General features: G+C 39.2%; 1 protein-coding gene and 1 long non-coding RNA gene across 3 annotated transcripts; one reads left to right on the top strand and one right to left on the bottom strand.

Annotated features, from left to right (window-relative positions):
- Positions 1-7316: 7316 nt before the first annotated feature.
- On the top strand, positions 7317-21960 carry si:dkey-119m7.4 (uncharacterized protein LOC560629 homolog). The gene is made up of 10 exons (XM_042390405.1): positions 7317-8906; positions 11212-11315; positions 11674-11828; positions 12792-12960; positions 13425-13548; positions 13930-14030; positions 17233-17444; positions 17597-17705; positions 19085-19297; positions 19623-21960. The coding sequence occupies exons 1-10, from the start codon at positions 8550-8552 to the stop codon at positions 19705-19707; spliced, it is 1629 nt and encodes a 542-aa protein (XP_042246339.1). The 5' UTR covers positions 7317-8549; the 3' UTR covers positions 19708-21960.
- LOC121882282 lies at positions 11752-13516 on the bottom strand. Of its 2 annotated transcripts, none has more exons than XR_006092064.1 (3): positions 13398-13516; positions 12890-12987; positions 11752-11837 (listed from the first exon to the last, which is right to left on the bottom strand). It is a non-coding gene; the product is annotated as an uncharacterized LOC121882282 (long non-coding RNA). The 2 variants fall into 2 exon arrangements; XR_006092065.1 differs by lacking the exon at positions 11752-11837 and adding an exon at positions 11911-11997.
- Positions 21961-22215: the final 255 nt, after the last annotated feature.

Genomic DNA, 22215 nt, shown 5'->3' with positions numbered 1-22215 from the left:
ATTTATCTGGGTGCTACTAACAGTTAAATCTGTAAACCATGTGTGACAAGCTGTTACACGGCGCTCTGTAAAGTACATTTCTAGAAATAATGTCCATTTTATTCTTAACTGGTTGGACAAAAACTGGATTCATGAGCAGAATTCTAGTCAGTAAATGCCTTCACTATATGCTGTTTGTTTCATGTGGTGTGGTAGCTGTAAGGTCCCACTTAATGTGGACTGGCATGCATTTGAGTTCACATTCCATTATTATTTACACTGAGTAAAGAGGTCCCTCTCAGAGCCAGCCCTCCACCTCTACCCACGAAAAGCCAACGCCCCTTTGAGAATTCACACGGAAAAAAACAAGAAAAAATGCTTATATGTAATGTTTTGAACACTGGCTACTACCTACTATTACTATTGCTACTACTGTTAACATTGAGTTTCTGAACATTACTGGGTTTTTGAGGCTAATGCTGATATTTTAGAGTTCATAAATCCATGACCAAATATGATAGTGTTTGCCAGTGTTCATTAACATTTCATAATGATCCCGTAAATTTGCTTATTAGAGAACTGTGACTTAGTTATGTACCGAGCTGGACATTTTACAAGACTGTCCTCCCTGAGAAAAACGGCAGGATCAATCGTCTACGCAAGTTCTCCAAAACGACAGATGTTTATTTTAGAGTGACAGCTAGTACTAATGATGGGAGTGAAGGAGGACATCAACTGACATTATTATAGTAACAGAGTCAACATAGGAAGGAGGTCGGACTGGATGCAGGGTCAACAAAACATTGCTTTTAACAACTACTTCTGTCTATATGGTGCATCGGATGTTTGCTAAAGGCGTCTTCAAACAACGCAGCAATATGAAATGAGGTCAGTGGAGTTTCACTGTCAGCCATCTGGTAGCACAGGGGAGATGAGAAGTGCTACATAGCTAATCAGACATAGTGAACACTTGATATCTTGATACAGGCTGAAACACAGAGGCTGACAGGAAATTATTTGGGCTGCAAATATTATAAATTGAGCAACACAAAACTAAAACTATTACAATCTATGATGACCAATACAGTGACTGGTACTTTATAAGGTCCTACTTAGAAAATAGTCAGAGTCCATTGAGTCCATTATCCAAATCTTAGAGGACAGATACAGCCCAAGAAGTCCTTCAGCAAGTTCTCAATGGTAAAGTAATTCAGTTCACATTGTGTCCAGTTATCAGTATTATCTGCTTGACTGACAGCAAAGCCAGTGGTTTAAGATTTTAGAATCTGTAGTGAACATGTCTGAGCCAAGAGATCAAACAATTGAACATTGTTTGATATTCATATTAACACATGAGGTTTTCAAACACATCAGCCCAAAATCTCTTTACAAGTGGACACACTGAGCCACGACAGGTACATCAGTGTACCCTCCACATCACAACCATACCAGCATATGTTTGATATTGTACAGTCAATTTTCTTCAGTCTACACTGTGTGATGTAAGCTGTGTATTACTTTAATTAGTAAAACTTTTCATTTGTCATTTGAGTTCCATTGTGTTGAGGAGATGGTACACATGTAACGTTCACACTGTATTTTTGTTTTCGAGTGGCACTGCTGGGACTGAACCTCAGCTGACAGCAGCTTGCCTCAGTTTTACCTCAAGGTTGTCATTGTTTGCTATATCTAGGCCCTTAGAAATTAAACATTTCATATTTTATATTATTTTAAATCTGATCTTAAAAATTCTCAATCTTTCAGGCTGTACTGTACCTCTTTATCTGATGAAAGGGGACCATGTTCTCATTCTTTACCACCTGCCCCACTTGTTCTATACCACAATGCTGCTATTTGTCTTTTGAAAGTTTTTTGCCGCTGCAATAAACAAAAACACTTCCCAGAACGAGCATGATGGTGAAGATAATCTGCTGAAGCTCAAACATTTCTGAACATATTTTACTGTGTCACATGGGAAGTGAATCAAAGGATTATCTATTTTTGGAATGACTTTAAGGTTACACAATAATAGTAGTACTTTTTTTTTTTGTTCCATTAAAATTTCCCCCTCAAGCCATTTCCAACTTCCAGTCACTGCCCCATCTCTGTGAGCCCATAACAGAAGATATCTTGCATTGTGAGATAAATAATGCTGGAAAGGTGGATTAGGAAAAAGTGACTTTAATCCAGGTGCTTAATTGCATGTAAATGCAATGATTGGTGATCTCAGATCTCCCTTGATGCTTCTCTTCCCTTAATACCCCTCTTCAAAAGACAAATTCTAATCTCTCCGGGTCTCTAAGGTTAAATATAAATCCACATGTAATAATATTTTTACTGATTAGAAAAGTCATATTCTTGGGCAAAGATGAACTCTAGCCATTTTTCATCAGATGCCCTCTCGATCTTCACGAAGGAGGTGAAATTCCAGAGAAGCAGTGTTGAGATAGGAAGTGAAGATATCCACAGTTGTAAAGGTGACAAAGGAGGATTTACAAACCGCCCCCCCCCCCCCCGAAAAAACAAACACACACTCACATTCAGTACCATAAAGGACCATAGCATCAATCTTCATGTTGTGACGTTCTTGTCTAGTTTTCTTTATTTATTTCTAGTGTGTGTGTGTGTGTGTGTGTGTATGTATGTGTATATATATATATATATATATATATATATATATATATATATACATGTTATATACAGTATATAAACAGATACACACATGTATATAAAACAACTCTCTCATTATCATCTTGCCATGAACAAAGAGGTGGATACAAATTATTACAGGTGGTCTGGATTGAGAACATAATCCAAACTAGCTCCTCATCAACAATACAGTGTGTTATTGATGAGGAATTAGCCAGCAATTCCTCGTCCCGGGAAAATTTAGCACTGCAGACTTTCAGGTGCGTGAACTACTCACCAGACAGTCGGCAACATGACCTCCCTCAGGGAATTTGAAGAATGCCCTCTGGTATATCTTACATGTAACAATGCCAATACACATCTGGAGTTTGTTGCTAGTCTTTGTGATCAGTTTCATTGATTTGCAGATAGCACGTCTGCAGCCGTCATCAACTAATCTAAGAGTGTAGTGGATTAAAATACTTCCAGTAAAGAAAGCATTATTTCCCTAACCTGTCTGGTTGGTGAGATTATGAGTGTCTCCTCTTGCAGTGATGGCTTTGTGTGTGAAGTTGGAGCCAGTAGGCAGAGGACTAATTGTCTCCTCTTGTGCTTGAGGGCAGGCGTCCCAAATCCTTATCTCACTTTTAAAGACCATGATTATGCTCTTTCATTTGATCTTACGGGCTGTGTCCTTCTTGGTGTATTATGGTGCTCCTTAAGTGCCCCAGCATTCCAGCTTCGTCTTCCTATTTCCTCTACCAGGATATGGAGCCTATCACTCTGGCAATAAAGTTGTAAAAGTCAGTTTTAAGAAGTTGCAGGATAGTGCTGAATACAAAATTATTATCATTATTTGAACTTCCACATACTTTTATTGTGATAAAATTCCCATGAATATTGCATTTGACAGTTCTTACAGCTATATTAGTAACCAAAATATGTCACAGTGTGAGATATGATATACTCTCCTCTGAAATGTTTCTCAGAAATTTTGTTTTACTAACTTTGAAGCAGTAAAAACACATTGTGGGTATTACGGCTGTCACTTTTTCAAAAGATAAAGTTTGCGCAAATTGGGCAAATCCAAAATCCAGAACCCATGTAACCTAAATCCTAAACCACATTGTATAATTCACATTGTTCCTGTCATTTGTGGTGCTTCTGCTGCCTCATGGAGCGGTAAGCTAACGTTACTGTAAGGCAGGAACATACGACAAAGTCAACAAACAGCCTCACCTTCATCCACAAGTTTTACGTTGCCGGTGTCAAATTCAAAATGCATCCACACATTACTTCTCAGATGTTATGATTATCAGTTCAGCACTGCTTGGGCTGCCAGTACATTTTAGGAGCAACTGCCACTAAAGTACAAAACATGGCCTGTTGCATTTATATACTGAGGATTTTGAATTTAAAGAGATCATTACAGATCAAATATAATTTTTTTGTTGCATGTTCAAGTTTTGATTAAAATGCTGCCACTTAAGCAGGTATTTTATACTGATTACACTGTTTTTAGACTCAGTTATATTTAAATTTGACTTCTTTGATCTGGGCAGACACTGTACAGATTAAGCCTGGTTTTAACCCTGAGTTGATTGCCCCAGACTAATTAGTTTGACAATCAGTCTGAGGGGAGTCGCGACACCTAGTTAATTGCCATATCAATCAGAGATCTGACTCACGGACAATCAGTTGAATTTCTGGCATGTCAGAAATTTAAGTCAGCTGTCTTTAGTTTCAGTAGTTAATATCATTGGAGCCGTGTTTGACATGTAGCTGAAACTGTCTTGAACGAAACTGCTGTGATATAAGATTCAGAAGGCTGATTAAAACGTACACTGAGGCCTGTGAAATAGCATTTAGACCTTCATGTGTGGAAATAACTTTTACATAAACTAAACAGTTAAGTGAATAAATTAAATATGAAATGAAAAATCCATATTATTCCAACGACTTCAATTTTCTTCATGTGTGGGAGTGGAGGATCTTGGACTCATGACCTCAGTATTTCTAAAACCCTGACTACAGCCCTGATGACGTTTTTAACTTTAAGATTGATCATGGTGTTACAGTTTCCTCAGACTGCTGGACTCACCTCAGAGGCGAATCACTGCTGATAAGCTTTTACATTAATCTGGATTAATCTTTTACCCCTTGTTTTAAGACATCTGTTTCTTTCTTTTCTTCCGCTGCCCAGTGCATATGAACCCTAGAAGGGTGCTCCTTCTTCTGTGATGTGCCTCAACCATGTAAATTTGTACCATATGTAACGTGTCCAAAAATAACACGTGCCTCAATATGAATTTGTAACTTGTGAAAAGCTGTTTCACATTATTTCTTAGCTGACATCAGGCCCATACAGTAAGGGCCTGACTGGACTGAGTTCCCCCAGTGTTTTTCCTCTAACACACCTTGAAAATACAATTTAATAGACAAGACTATGCATTAACATTATAAAGAAATGCTAGCAATTTGCCTCTTCATTTATCTCATATACCACCAACAGGATTCAGACAGGGTTAATGTGTAGGATCTATGTATTTCTGATCAATAATTAGAGGTGTCTAAAGATACGGTCATGTTACGTTTCCGTTCACCAAAATGTATCTTGCACTTGGCCCGAAAAAGGATGTGATTGTTACATTTGTGAGGGAGATAATAAATAAATATTGATCTGAGTGTTGACAAACTGTAAACAGTGTATTAGAGCAACGCTACAGTTTGTAGTCTGATAATGTGATAATGTACTAAAATAATAATGAAACACTAGTATAACTTGAAGGTTGAACAAAGGTTGATTCTGACCTGCAAATCTACCGAAGTCAGTAGTGAATGAAAACCTGAGCAAATATTTGTAAGAAGGAAATGTAATGTGACCATGCCTTTAAATAGAAACGGTTACTTGTCTTTTGTTGATTTATAGGCTGCAAAACAAGTCCTGCAGCAGGATTGCACCATCACTAGCACTAATTCCAGGTTGAGAACCCGTAAATCCTTAAAAATGTAAATGTATAGTTTCATTTATTTAAAAAGGTTCAATACATCCCATAGCTTGGGCCTGTAGTTTTGTTGTTTTGGTTTTTTAAAGATGTTTTTTTATTTGGCCTTTTGCCTTTATTTGACTGTCACCAGTGTCGAGAGACAGGAAATGGGGAGAGAGAAATGGGATATGACATGCAACAGAGGTTCATGGCTACAGTTTAACTGAGGGTGTTGATTGTAATGTGGTTTGCACCTTAATCATCAGGCTACTGGGATGCTGGGCGCTGTAGTTTTTAGCAAATGTTACTCATGCCGGAGGAAATAGTGTATTTTATTGGGAATGTTTGTAGGTGCGGAATTGGTGTGCTTGCAAGTATTTCTGGCAGCTGGCACATACACCATGTATCTGGGATTGAGTCAAAACAAGACTAATATATGGCCGGACCGTGTATGGTCAATGTGGAAACTGTGGCCAATTTGTTACAGGAATAGTCAGTGTTAGTGTCTATAATGTGAATTCCTGGATATTAACTGTTCTTTCTGTAGTGGTTCCAGTAATATATGCTGATAAAGTGTACTGAAGTAGCATCACATGACATGGTTAGGCTATACTTGGTTCAAAAAAGTTTATAAATGCAGTTGCAAGAACAATACTTTCCACTCATATCTTGGGATGTTTGATTTGAAAGAGAACTTATTTTAATGCTGATTATAGGCTAAATATCGTAATTATCTGTTAACTCCCCCCGCTCTTTCATCTGTTTCACTCTGTGGACGTCTCTCATGTTTCACTCTGTATTGAGTGTTTTGTCAGAGTGATGGTTATTTGTGGTGCTTTAACTGTGTGCTCTCCTTCATGTCTCTATTTGCCTTTTTTCTGCCTCCTTCCCGGTTAATGATCATGGACGCTGTGGTGAATATTGTAAATGAAAGGTTTGATGACATTTTGGGTGCAAATTCGCAAGGTTTATCTCCACCCAGTTACCACAGTTACAGTCAAATCAAGCGCACCTGCAGAGCAGTTGCCACACTAAACTGATATAACAGCTACATGAGTTGCATGTTTTACCTGCAAGACTCGTTTTTTTAATGCTCATCATTTGTGATGTGAAAACAGAGAAATAAAAACCTTGCGTCCTGGTATTAGTTCAAACACATAGTTCCGCACGCACCACAGAACATCTCTCCTGCTGACAGTGATCACACTGGACAGTAGAAGAGGCGCTGGTATTAGTCTGTTTAAACAGGAGTATAGCCGACTTCTCTGCATTAAACACCGCTGAGAACGTCAGAGCTCAGAGCAGTAAACACAGTCACGCTGCATTGCACTGGTGTCCTCCACTTTTTTTTCTCACGCTGATTCATTTTGAAAGAGCAACGGTCAATGGTGAAACTCCAACACATGCCGGCCGACCAATGGCGTAACTTCATCACTCACTCACTCACAGACAACTGCAGTTATAGGGCTGGTCCATGGCCAGTCAAGCCAATAAAACTACAGTGTGTGTGTTCATGGTAATGAAGGAACATGTCACCCAGTGCAACAGTGTGACTCATTGATGTGTTTTTTAATAGTTTTTGGACAACAATTGAGCTCTGTGGCACTGAGTAATAAGATATATCAGGCTTTGATACACAGACAATACTTCTTCCTATTATTCATCATTTTATTGTTGGTTTTAGTCTTTTGGGATTTGTTGATAATAAGGAAAATATCACCAGACTTATCCTTTCTTATTCTTTAAGCATATATTTCAATTAGGATCTATGTTGTAATATATTCTACTTTTTGTCCCTCTGCAACTTATTCGTGAGCAACACAGTTCTTTCCTGTTGTGTTGTTGTGTTAGCAATATACATTAAGCCCTTGAATAGGACCTGTTGTTTTGACCCTTCACAGTATGAGACTTGAACAAAACTGGAACCCCACACCTCATAAAAGAATGCCAAACGCCAGTCCTCTCAGATTACCCCCAGGAGCCCTGTTCCTGTTTTGTGAATGGTTTTAATAGTGATGTCTGACGTAGTAGTGCGATTCTCACCTGGAGAAAGAATCACTCTCATGCTCAAAGTATGTATGTAACAGCAGCACAAGCCAAGAGATGACTTGATAAGGCAGAGGTATGGGAGCTAGTGATGATGGGAGTAAGTATGGGGTGCCCAGGGCAGCCTTAATCCCTCCATGCTGCCTCTTTTGTGTTATAAGCTTAGACGCTCCCGCCTCCACATTGCATCCCATGGTAGATGAATTAGTTAATACCAGTTGGAATGTGCATTTCTTTTAGGCGGTATTAATGTCCCACTGAGAACAATTGAACAAGTCTGACAACTGAAATACAAGGAAAAATACAAAGGCCATATGATACCTTTTGCATTTCCTCAAAAGCTTTGTAAACATGAGAAGTTTCTCAGTGTGAGGGGATTTTGGCACGCCCTTTTTACTGCAGTCCGTTAAATTTCATTGACTGACGCCTGTTTGTCTCAAGTGAGATATAGCCACAAACTCTTGGTAAAATGTCAAAATAGGTTACTTAAGATAAATGCTTGTTATGAAACTTAGGAAGGAGAGGAGGAGGGGAAAGAGACAAAAGCAGCGGCTCAGACATCATCAAACATCAGCTCCTCCCACCGAGAGCAAACACCTCCCTCCCTGCTTTAGTTCACTCCCATCACAGCGAGGTTAAATCACCCTCACACAGCTCCACGGTTCACTACAGATACACAGGTTGCTCTCAGACCGGAGCACAAGACAGGTGTGACTCCATCTGAATGAGGACGCTTTCTCTACCTGTTAATCATCAGCCTGGCACAGACACTCATTTCAGTCTTTTATCTGAAGACATTTACTTTCATCAGTTTGTGCATCTTTGGCAACACTGTTGGACCCTCTGAATCAGACCTTATACATTACAGAGCAGCACATTTTTAGGGAGCCTCCTTAAAGACCCAGAGAAATGAATTTTGATGAAATTCTCTGTCTTATTGGAGGGTTTGGGAAGTTCCAGAAGGTCTTGTATGTATGGATCTGTCTACCCCAGATCTTTCTGGCATTCCACATGCTGATCTCTGTCTTCACTGGGGCTGTTCCTCCTCATGTACGCTGCTCCACAAGGCCCTCAACGGGCGCTTCAGCCTCCTCAAACTTCAACTTCAGCCTTGTGTCTGCCCCCGGCGGGTGGCCTGAGCTGTCCTGCACAGCCTCCTTGAACCACAGCGATGCTGTAGCCCTTGGCGATGGACACCCCTCTGGGAGCTGCCAGGGGGGCTGGGTGTACAGCACAGAGACCTTCCAAAGCACCACAGTAACTGAGGTAAGTGAACTAACAGGCTCGCTGACAGACCCCCAGTTCACATTTTGAATGCAGTGAATATCTACATTTTCACCTGATGTGTTTAACATGAGGACTCCATGCAGCTAAGGAATGTGGAGGGGCTTTGCAGTTATATTACGCTGGCATCCGGTGATATCTGAGACAGGGTTACACAGGATTAGTGTTGAGAGATGGACTCCTGGGGTGTAGGCATCCTCTAGGCCTTCCCACACACCCTGCCACCCTGCCAGGTTTAGTAACACATGAACTAAGGGCAGCAAGGGCAGTTACATGACTGAGATGATGTAATTAGATGAAGCAATGTCACATGTGACACGTGATGGGTCAGCTGCAGTCACCGCAGAAACCAGCAGGCAGGAGATCTGCAGTTGATTTAGAGAAGTCTTAAAGTTGGCCAGTTTCTCTACTGTGGAACTTAATGGGAAGATGCCTGGGGCTCTGTAACGTTCCAGCAGTGGAGAATATGAAAGGCCCATAGTTGTACTGTAGATGGATCTCCAACACAAGAAAACATCAAGGACAAAGGCTGGAGCCGTGACATGTGCTTTTTATAAAAAACCATACTAAAATTCCAAAGGCCTAGGAGAAGTAAAGGCTGTGATGTTCCTTACACCACACAACATGACAGAACAAAATGATGATTTTTTTTATTCCTAGAGCCTTACCAATACTGGAGCTTAAAGGAAAATTCAGGTTTATGTGAACCTGATGTATTTTCCATAAATGGAGCAGTTGTGGCTTTATGTGTCAGGGTAAATTTGCTCTCTCCATCTCTGTTATTGAGATCTGGAGATTCAGATTGAGATTCAGGCAAACAAGGCCTTGTGGTTATATTATAATGATAGTTATTTGGGTGAACTTCCATCAGCCTCCTACTGCTTTGGAAATAAACATGATTTTTACATGAATCGCTTCAAAAGTTTGTAAATCCATGTATAGTAGTTACACAGAAGGATTACCCTCATCTGTGGACAGTGGACACTTCTAGATGTTCCTAGTCTGGCAGCAATAGATCCAACTGCAGAAAAAGTTTCCTCTTCACTCTTCAGGAGAGCAGCGACTACAGGAACACCAGCAGTTTCTCTAAGGTAACTGTTATTGTCCATCGACTTTGCTGACGGTCCTGTTGCCCTTCTGCCTCCATTCATCATTTTTCTTCTTTCAGTTGTTTTATCTCCTCTCTGTGTACGCTGGCTCAAATAAATACGGTCGGCCACTCGAAGTGAAATCACTCATGATTGTCCTCATAAAAGTCCATGGGATGATCTGTCATTGCACTTTTTTTTTTAGTTTTTTTAGTTTCCTTACAGTTTAACTGCTGTGAAAGTCAGCCTCATACATTTAAACAAACCGGTGTGCGCAGATGAATATGCCCTGGATATAGTTCTATATGCAGTTAGCCATAATGCTGCTAAAGGCGGCTAGTTCCTGTGTTTACTTTCACTCAGACTGACAAACCAACTTTTGAAGTGATTCATGTAAAAATCATGTTTATTTCTAAAGCACTAGGAGGCTGATGGAGATTGCCCTGATAACGTCTTCAATATGCAAGGCGTCGTTCACCCAAATCTCAATCTGAATCTTCGGGATCTCAATAATGGAGCTGGAGAGAGGAATGTTACCCTGACACATAGAACCATAACCACCACATTTATGGGAAATACATCAGGTTAAAATAAGCTGGAACTTTCATTAAAATCAAAAGGGTTAATCTCCTTTTATGCAAGAATGTGCTCATCAAATTTCATGTCAACCTGCACATTATCTTATGATTTATCTTATCTGAAGGTGGTGTTCAAGGACTGTGGAAATGGTTCATCCACTGGGGAGCATGAATGTGGTCTGTAATCAGTCCGCTACATTTTGATACCTCTAATGTGAAAATGGAAATGATGGCCTGTTGATGGTGTGACAGAAATGTCCACAGAAAAGTTCATGAAGATCCAGAAAAGTGTTTTTGAGATATCTTGTCCTGGGCCAAAGGTATCTCAAGGTGGAAATTGGGCCTGACCTGGCACTAAAGAAAATTTCAGATGGGGTCACAAAAATCATTAGCAGTCATCCTCTGGGGACTATAAATATACATGCCAAAATTAGCAATCTAGCCAGTAGTTGTGAAGTTATCTCACTCGGACAGACATCCTTGGGTCTTGTGACTTTTGCCCAACTATTTTTAGGCAGATAGCAGATGCTGAACTAACTAGAATTCTCACAGTCAGAGAGCAGGTTGACTTCCCAAAGTAGAAATGTTTTCTCCTAAAGTTCCTATTTCTATTGCTTTCAGTGGGACCTGGTTTGTGACAATGCCGGCCTGAACAACTTGGGCTCCTCCATCTACATGTTTGGCCTCCTTGTTGGGGCTGTTGTGTTTGGGAGCTTAGCTGATAAGTAAGTGTGATAAGATCAATCCATCTTCACAGCACTGTTGAAAGGAGGACATAACCCCTTGCACTTTAGGTCTGTCCTCTTTAGATATGCTCTAACTGTTTGATGTGTCATATATCAGTGTAAATAAAGGTTATCTTTACAGTTTTAATTAGCTCTTTGTGAATGTTTTATATCTCAGTCTTGGGTCAATGAGATTGCTTTTTCCCAATTAGCAATAGAAATGGAAGTGTTTTAACTAATGTAATTTTGTAAGTGTGAGCCTCATTGGTTCACATTTTGTTTCAGCTCATATCTTCACAACACAAATCAGTTCTCTGTAGTAATTGCATAAGCAGTAAATGGATTGTTGTCGTTCCAGGTACGGCCGCAGGATCATCATTCTTGTTAGCTTGGCTATCCAGGTGGTCTTTGGGGTTGGTGCTGCTTTTGCCCCAAATTTTTACATCTACACGGCTCTTCGCTTTATGGTTGGAACATCCATCTCTGGTGTCATCATGAATGCCTTTGTTCTAGGTCAGTGCTCTATCAAAAAAGTTAACACCATCTTTAATCAGGGTGATATTTGTTTCCATATCTTCAGTTGGCATTAGTTATCAAAAGGTTCATTTCAGTTCAGTGGTAAAACATAGAATTGGAAACAATATACATTTGTGCAGGTGACTGTGAAACAATAAGATTCCATCTGAAAACACAAATAAAAAAACATTTATTTTATTACAGATCCTAAATGACATTGTAGGGTTTCACAATAATATTCTCCTACAATAATCATGATCACAACTTTTAATATCAAAAGTCATTTAACTTCAGATCAGTGCACTATTGCTGTTGTGCATTAAGAGAACCAGCCTAATGTTACTTTTAATTTAAAGGGTCCATTCACCCAAATAAAGAAAAAATATAGTTTCAGTTTTATGTGACAAGATTTGAGATATCCACCTATCACATATTTACTTCCACCACAGTCCAAGTAGTAGTTAGAAAAACTCAATACATACATATATGTAAACAATGCTCAGGTACTCAGGATAATCAAATACAGTTTACATTAAGAAGAAAACTCTATCCACCTCCATTGTATTGGAGTGTAAGGAGAAGTCTCAGCAGCAAATATCTCAAAACTGAAGCAAAATTAACTGGCATCTGCATGGCTAGATGCCTGGAGGGAGGAGTGGGCAATTTTCTCTAAACTGGTTTAACTGATCCTTTAAAAATGTCTACATACTATTATTAAGAAAAGTATGAATGTTAGGAGTCCTCTTTACGTGCTGTAACACTAATTTGTTCCAAAAGATCCTAATCATGATTTTAATATTGAACAAAATAATCAATTTTACCACTTTTACAACACTGTAAAATGTTTTAATGTCTAAAAGTGTATATTAGTTGTTTATCTAATACTCTACATTATACATCTAGTTTCTAACATAGTAATTGTTTGTACATTATGCTGTGTAATTTGTGTGCCTCATTCAGGCACAGAGTGGACAGGATCTAAGCAGCGGATGCTGGCTGGTATCATTACTGACTACTTCTTTGGCTTTGGCTACATTATGCTGGCTGGAGTGGCTTACCTCATAAGAGACTGGCGTAAACTACAGCTGGCTATCTCAGTCCCTGGTTTCCTCTTCATCTTCTACATCTGGTGAGTGGGCAGCAGAGTGACCCAGATCTGATGGAGTGTGTACCGAGAGTTTCTAAAATTACTTTACCAGTATCATAAAAATTCAAAAACAGACTGTGTGAGTTTTTGATAAAGGAGATCCATTTACACTCCCAGTGATTGAAAACAAATCTGTAGCAGATGATCAGTTTCATGCATAGTTGGTGCTAAATTCCTTTCATACTTTTAATGCAGCAGTACAGAACAATACACTGACCTACTTTTGGCCACTTCGAGGAATATATCCGTTTGTCTTTCGCTATATATCATCTTTACCTGTCAAACATAACTGATAGCTTGCATAACGGCTATGTTCCATGAATGTTCCACTGTTCTCAAATGCCATTTGTTACACCTGTCCTATGACAGTTTCTCCCTGCAGCACAGGAGTCACGTACAGATGTTAGTATGTAGGTCACCTGAGCAATTTGTCTGCACATGTTCAGGGTGTTGCCAAAGTCAGCCCGCTGGTTGATGGCCAGTGACAGGAAGGAGGAAGCGTGGGAACTGATCCAGAAAGCAGCACAGATGAATGGGAAGCCCCTCACCAAAGATCTGGAGATGTGTCAGGTACAGCTGCAAAAAAATGTTCATCATTGATAAGTCTATATTTTGAATGTAGGATTTGTGAAGATATAACCGGAACATATTTAGCAATTTTATTTGATAAATGACTCAATTTTTTAATCAGGTATCAAAATTATGATTTGCAGATGACAACATTGTTTATCATTGCTCAACACTGAATAGTTCCTGCTGTTGTAGAGTAGCTGCAGTGAGTGTGACAGATACTCCACCGCCATTGCTCTGCAGAAGCAACCTTTATTACTTTGCATAAATGTTTTGATCACTCACTATCATTTAAACATGCAAACTACTTAAACAGTACTATGTTTTGTTCTCTTTATAGCCCTAACTCCTTACTCACTGTCTCACTCACTGTTTCACTAGGTCTATAAAATTGAAGAGAAAGTGAAGGAAAAACACTCATGCATAGACCTCGTTCGAACCCCAAACATGAGGAGGCAGTCTTTGATTGTTTTTTATCTCTGGTGAGTATTAGCAGAACATTCTCTCTCTCTTTATATCAGTTTAAGATTTCCTGAAGAGTACATGCACACTAAGCTGGCCACAGTTTGGTCACACAGTTGTTTTTTGGCCTTTCATCCATGCTAAACCAGCATTTTAACATACCAAAAATATAGCGTTTCAAAAATGTTCTTCACAGCAAATAAATGGAAAAAACAGCCTTGTGGTTTCATGTAGATAATGAAAACTGAGCTTTTGAAAAATGAAGACTTAAGTTTGTGCGGACACAGTTGGGCAGTTATGTCAGGATGAAAAATTTCCACAGAACACCCCACAGTGCAAGTGTCATCATTATGTTTGTTTTGTCACATAACTTCAGAATCTTTAAACAATAATTTGACTGATTCAGTTCATTGTCTCAGTGCAGGAGGTTCTATTTTGTTCTTGTTCAGTTGTCTGACCACAAACAGAAAAATATGTTGATAAGAACATCTCACTTGTAAGTTTGTCTGTTTTAAAACACACACTCTGCAAAGAAACCAAACTGTGGTGGTTTGCTGACCAAGGCAGTGCAAAGTTTTGTCAGTTACAATTCAAAGCAAAGGAATAAGACTTTGTAATGCAAATTCTGATCTGGACCAAAGTGTTTGTTTAAAAAGAGCCATTGCAGTAGCACAGCAGCTGCTATCATTAAAGGCCCACTTATAAGCTGTCATCATTTTGTACAATGAGATTGTACATTTTAAACGTATCGTAATAACAGGAGTGTAGGAACGTAGCAAAACCGGTTTTCCTGGCACACAGAAACCACTGAAAAATCTGGGTTTCAGGTCTTTAAACAGTTACTTCCCTCTTGTGACGTGCATCACCGCACCCCAAGCCCTAGTTATACTGTGTGACTACAAAAATAGAATTTCAAACGACTAAACGACCTATAATTAATGCACGCAACATAGGTTTGAGGAAGTCAATATAAGATGCCACCCATTTAAGTGTAACATAATGCACGAGGTTACTACTACTGTAATCTGATCACTGATCTTAATGCTTTGCAGAGAAATGTGATTTAGACTTGAGTGTGGTTTGGTTTTGCAGGGAGTAAGGCTGCATTCAGACTGCAGGTAAAAGAGATTTGGGTCATGTTTTATGTGCTCATACACTTGATAAACAGTATTTTTCACTTAATTTGTGGCAATGCAGCTTCAACTGGAACACTCATATCAAATTTAATGGACAAACCAGGAGCTGATTTGGGTTATTGGCCACACTGAAAAGATATGTGAACAGCCTGTCCAAAGAAAACAATGGATTCTGGCAATAGGTTAAAATTAAGTTCAGTCCAAACATCTCTTTTGTACATTTTGTTTAGCCTGTCATAACTTTTGTCATCTGTTCAGTGCAATAAGCATTTTTCCGCTGGTGCTGGTTAATGAAATACATGTATGGTAGATATGCTGACAAGATTTATGCTGCTTCTGCGAGACAGATATCATGTAAAGCTATGATTTGGGAATGAGAGTAGAAGTATTGTGAAGGGTTTTGTGTCTGAGATGCAGGTAGTGATGATGATGATGATAAGATTTCAGAGATTAATCGCCCATGAAATGTCAACCCAACAACTTGACTTTTAAAGACACAGTACAGTATCTACTGAAAGTGTGTCAGTGAAACAAGACTACAGCTTTACAGCTATGCTGTAATGTTCATTATTAAGAAAACCAAACTGTAAGATGGATCAACTTTTAGGTCCAAGGCTTTTTTTTAATCCTTAGCAGTCAAAGTGCAATACATGTAAACATGGTAGCATGCTAACAATTAGCAGGTTTAGCAGGTAATCATTCCCACATTCGCCATCTTATTTTAATGCGGCTATATATCCATATTTTTTATAATAATGTATTAAATGACAGCGTGTAATGTGGAGTGATGAATCTACAGAGACTTGCCAGTGACTCTGCAGCTCCTCTCGGTTTTACGGAGCTTTATAGCAAGTTTCAGCTCATTGTTTATCTGTCCGGATATAACTAAACTGTTTTGGTTCACTCTCAGGCCTCTCACAGCGTTGTTTTTGGCCGCAGCATGCAGCTGTTTTCAGAATAAAAACTCTAAAAAGCCACTGTACACTACCTGCTCAGCAACAAACTGTAGACTAGCTGGTGAACATAGTGGAGCTTTTAGCAGCTAAAGAGCAGATATTTCCCTCAGGAGTTGGTAGAGAGCAAAAACAGCTAAAAGAGAGTGAATATTAGAAACACGACTCCAAATGAATGATAATGTTGCTTGTAACTCTGTAATGTTGGTGAAATAAGCAACTCTCTGCTTACAAGTTCAACTTAAAAGGTGTCAATTTTGTGTTCACAAGTTGTTGTTTTTGTTTGGCAAGTGACCAAACAATCAGTTATTGCAGGTTGAAGTATGCTACCATTAGCATGCTATCATTTGCTAGCGTGCAAATTATCACTATATGCAAAATACTGCAAAGCGAAGTATTAGACAAACTGAAATTCTGACCTGATTTTTGAGGTAGGTAAGGCATTTCAGTTGGAAAAACCTTGCCGGATGATTTAAGCTCTAATTAATATTGAGACAGATATTTAAACATATTTTTAATTCCTAAATGTGTCTTTCTATATGTACAAGCTTCCCTGCAAACCACAAATTTAAGTGATTCTTGATTTATTCTTCAAGCTCTAGTCTATAGAAAAACTAATTTTCCTGCCATGGCATCTGTAAAAGTTGAATCACTGCTGCATTGCACCAGTGTAGTCATAAAAATTCAGTCTGAGGTTATGGAAACATTAACAACACAAAATAGTTTTCCTTGAAGAAAAAGTATTTACACCAAAGTTTACACAACCTGAGGAAAACAGAACAGCAAACTGCCGACCAGAGCAGATATTGAATTATCTAATAAATAAATAAAAATAAATATTATATATTAAATTATACAGGTCAGTGGAATTGTTGAATTTTCGTGATATTTTGTTTCATTTTCAACTGGGAATTTTTTATTTCTAAACCAAACCTATGCCATCAGAATCATTTGTGCAATGCTATAATCACATATAAATTCTACAAATTGTCAACACAGGAACAGTATGATGGTTATTATATATATTATATAGTACAAGTAACTATGGTCTCGTAACCAGATAAAATGACAATAGGACATTTGACTTTTCTACTGAATTGATTTTATCTTCCTTCTTTTCCCATCTGTCTCAGGTTCGTCAACGTGCTCGTGTACTACGGCCTGTCGCTCAACATTTCTGACTTTGGCATGAACATCTATCTGACGCAGATGATCTTTGGCCTGGTAGAGATGCCTGCACGCACCATTACCCTGTTCACCCTCAACCGCTCCCGCAAAATCTCCCAGCTAGCTTTCCTGGCGGTGGGCGGCTCAGCCTGCCTGCTGACCATCTTCATCCCCCAAGGTGTGAACATATGTGTACCACTGCTGCATGCCATAGACCGTTAAAATAAACCAAACAGGGAAACTAACATCAGACTGCAGCTTCCTTGTTGTCCCAGTGTTTTCAATCTGTGTTGGAAGCAGTGCACTGACCCTCTTTGACCTCTCCTCTAGAGCTGTCCATCATCAAAACAGTCCTGGCCATGATTGGGAAGTTTGGCATCACAGCTTCTCTATCTATTATTTATGTCTACTCAGCTGAGGTGTTCCCCACTGTTATCAGGTGAGTTCCAACAAAGTCTCTGAGCCAGATTTGATGGAGCTTTTACTAAAACACAACTTATTCTGGCTGGTGATGTCCTTGAATAACCTGTGGACCAGTTGTACGGCTTTTAGTGTTTTATGATCCTGGGTGGTGGTCATTTTGATATAAAGCCAGCTATGATTATGTCGTAATTGAGTTGGCCAAAAAAGCCACTTGATTCACAACAAGCAGCAGTCTATTACTTATTATCTAGTGTACAAATGGACTTTGTGGAACATATAACTATTGGCAATTTGTTACAATTATTATTTTCAAAGCCCTCTATATATCATGGAGTGTTTGTCATTGAAACTCACATCTGTCTTCTTAATAAACTCAGACAAAAGGTGACAGCTGCTGTTAAACGTGCAGTTTGAGGCGGTTGGAACTTTAGTAGAAGTGAGGGAAAAAGTTCTGAATTGTGTCCCTTTTAACTGATATATTACATATGTCGTTTGCCAGAGCAAAGGATACAAACCAGATGTTGGCACATCAGAGCAGCAGTGTTAATGTTATTGTTCTCAGAATGAAATATACACACACATTTCTAGAAGACAACTGTATTAATGTGCATGTTTAATACAAATAACAGCATTCCTTATTTTTAAAGCTGCTATAATCAATATTTTTATATTAATAATAGATCAAATGAATTATCATCCAACTCCACAGTTCCCCTCAACTCTACAAAGCTTTTTAGTGTCTTTCAGCTTTAGTTTTGGTTTATTCTCACCGCTCTCATCTACCTGATTTCCAGCAGCTGTTTTCAGTAAAAAAAAGCTTTGATAAACCTGCTCACACTCCCGGCTCTGCACCAATCAGCAGACACAGTTAGAGACTAGCTGGTGAAGATAGTGGAGCATTTAGCAGCTAAAGAACCAGATATTTTTTCTCAGGAATTGGTGGAGACCAAAACATAGCTAAAAGAGAGTGAATATTGCACTTACACTCACCAGGTGGGCACGAACATGACTAAAAATAAATGACAATATGCTAGGTGAGTGAATATTGGACTTTCAATTAACAACTCCAAATGAATGTACTTGTTTGCCATAACAATAGAACAAGCTGGTAATATATCAATATAGTGTTTACAGCTTGTTGCATTGCCCCACACATTGCCCCATACATTGTTATCATAATTTTGGGGGGATTTGGGGGTTAAGTCTGAGCCATCAATATCTGTATCGGCCTCAAATCAACCATCAGCTGGCCTCAAGTACTGATCATCAATCCCCAACCCCTCCCTCTCCCAAGCTAGTTGTATTCTCCTCTGCTAACCCCCCTCCCCCCAAGTCCCACTCAGCAGAATCTGTAATGGTCATGTCTCTTTGTCCTCTCACTCCTCTACCTCGCAGACAAAATGGAATCGGTATAGGATCCATGTTTGCTCGGACTGGTGGTGTCCTGGCTCCCATGATGTACCTCTTGAGGGGCATCAGTCCGCATGCTCCCATGGTTCTGTGCGGTCTTTGCCCCCTGCTGGGCTCTGCCCTCACCCTGCTGCTGCCTGAAACGGCCAATAAGCCTCTGCCTGACACCATCGAAGACGTGGAGGGATCAACCCTCAGGTTTGACTCTTGTTTCTGGACCACTGTTTTTACAGTTCCGTAGCATGTTGGATTTCAGACTGTGTCATCCCACCAAAATCTACATCTGCTGATTGAGTACATATTGAACCAGTAACATTTCTGTAGAGTCTTGTCAGTAGCAACAATATACTTGAAACATGTTGATTTTTGTCATAGCCGGGTGGAATCTTCTGTACCATCTAAAAAAAGTTGAACGTTAAGTTTGAGTACTAAACGGTATTGGTCTTCATCCAAACTTGTCAGTTGTACAGCTAGCTGTATTAAAGCGATTTGGAGTAAAATGCTTCCCTCTGTCTTTTGTCAGTGAGGAGGAGGGCGGCGTGAAGACAGTTATCTTTGACGCTTCTCTGCGGAACACAGACGTGGTCGGCTGCACCAGGATGGACTGATGAACAACAGCAGCACCAGTGTAAGCCGCCACATGTCAGGATGTGGTCTCCAGTGTTTTTAGGACTATTCCAAAGGCAAAAGTCTTTGCTTCCAGTGGAAGTCAAGATTAGACTTTTTTCTGGATCTTTGCAAGATACCCAGATACCCAACATTTATACAGCAGTGTAAGTATTTTTTTTTAATTATTTTTTTTTTTACAATTTTTTGTACAAGTTTGTTTTTATATGGCATCTCATTGTTGTTCCAGTGAGATGAACATCAGCCTCAGCTTATGTTCTCTGAGCGTGGAATAAAATGACTCATTTTTAATGTTATGATGTTAAATGAAGCATACTCCTAGTTTGTACATTCATGCAAATGACAAGGCCCAGCTAAAGTATTGCTAACACTTGTGGAGGTAAAACACATGAGTCCTCAAGGGGCAAATACAAACACTAGGCTGCCATGACAGATGTGTAAGACCTAATGGAAGTAACAAATTAAAGGAGACAGTTTCATCCTGTTTTAACAGTTGAAGCACCTATTTGCTGCAACAGTAGAAACAGTAACTCGTACTTCTGCACATATCAAAAGAATTTCAGGTAACATTCTTTCCTACACAACACTTGAAATTACAAAATTTTGCAAATTTTAAACCGCCGTGATGGATACTCCTGTCCGCAAACTTCTGTGTACTTTTGTTCTGGTGCTGTTTTTTATAGTTTGGGTTCCTTGGTTCAAATTTAAATGCTACAATGAAGTATTTTAGACAGTGTGTTTCCAACTTTGTGTCAACAGTTTGTAGAAAGCCATTTCCTGTTTCAACATCACAATGTCTTCAATGTCCATAAAAATGGACATTTTTATGGACAAAAAATGGACATTTTTATGGACATTGCAGTTGAATGGACATTTTTATGGACACTGTTCCTTAGCCTTCCCACCCTCATCACCCAACATCAGTATTGAACTACACACCTGCTCTTGTGGCTGGGAGCAAATCCCTGCAGCCAGGAACTGGTGGAAAGCCTGAAACCAGAAGAGTGGAGGCTGTCACAGCTGCAGATGAATGAACATGGTTTAGGAATGACATGCTTAACTGTCATGTGTCCACATACCTTTGGTCATGTGATATACTCAGACCGGTCATGTAAAGATGGACACATACCAGAACCATTTGTAAAGCTGCCTTTTGGTAAAATCATGCGAATATCCAACAACACCGGTTCATACTATGAAGCATGACTTACAAATGTATTGTTTTCCACCTTTGTAAGCTGAGAAGTTTCTTTTCTAAACTTAAGCTTGTTTGTGATTTGAAAGTTGTAACTGTATCAGTGTGCTGCATGTACAGTACATCCACACTGGGCAGCTCTCTAATGCAAACATGCTCCTCCTCAACCTGTCTTAGGCGTACTGTGAGATGATACACTCCCAAAGAAAACACTGTTCTATTGGGATGTTTGTCTTGTTAATCTATGCTAAAGCACAGACCACACAGTCTGGCCAGCTGGGGCAAACTATTACAATTTGTGTATATTTTTGTATTTTTTTTTACTTGTATATTTCTTTCATGTAACATTTATAAACATAATTTCTTACAAAACTGTGCTGCACAGCAGATGAAAATCGCTGATTCCAACACCTCCCAATTTGCTGAGGTGATGTCTACTGTCAGCTCAGTTCAGCCAGTGAAAACTGATTCAATTAAACGTCCCATTACCAGTGTTATCACAACCAGAATGATATGCAAGCCCAGTACTGTATGTTTTGCCTACCGTAGGACACTTAGAGAGAACATTTTGTGTCAGAGTTCAGACACTAAACACAAAAGTATTTGAAAGTCAGTAGGTGATACTGATGCAGTGATTCTCTCCTATCTATGGTCCACATCTTCCCAGAATGTGAGTTGAAAAGTGTGCAAGGTGAACAGTATATATGACTGGAATTGCACTCAGGAACATCATTCAGTTAAAGCAGCATGTTTACAGTACCAACAGCAGAAACTGTCTTAAAGGAAACGCTGACACCTGCTGGTGTACAGTGGTATCGCATCTTTTCTGACAGTTCATCAATAAATGCTTGAAATATTTTATGCAAAAAAACAATGAAATGTTATGGTTCCTACGTTTTGTCTTTTTGATGTTATATGAAGTTACAGTGTTCTATACTATTCTACATGTATATACTGATTTTGCAGAATTGAAGTTTGTGACTCAAGTGAAAAATGTTTTTATTGAATTCATTTATACATTAAAATTTTGTTAGCAGAATCTGCATGAAGTTCTTCCATCTGGTTACACAAGCACTGGGTTGCAGGGAAGTGGCCCAAGTCACTGGCACTATGAGATACTGACAACAGAAATTTACGTTGCAGTGTGGGACTTTTGTCTCCCCCTTCTGGCAGTGAGAGTAAATACAAAAACACTGTCAACACATGCTTACATCAGGCTCCACCTTAGCCTACTCCATTGCTACTGTTGCAGCTGTAAAACAGTGGATAAAAAGTTTTGAGTGTCACTCAACCG

This window comes from Thunnus maccoyii, chromosome 17, assembly GCF_910596095.1.
Source record: "Thunnus maccoyii chromosome 17, fThuMac1.1, whole genome shotgun sequence".
Taxonomy (NCBI): Eukaryota; Metazoa; Chordata; class Actinopteri; order Scombriformes; family Scombridae; genus Thunnus; species Thunnus maccoyii.
The sequence above is the reverse complement of the archived record's forward strand: the minus strand, read 5'-3'. Positions and strand labels throughout refer to the sequence as shown.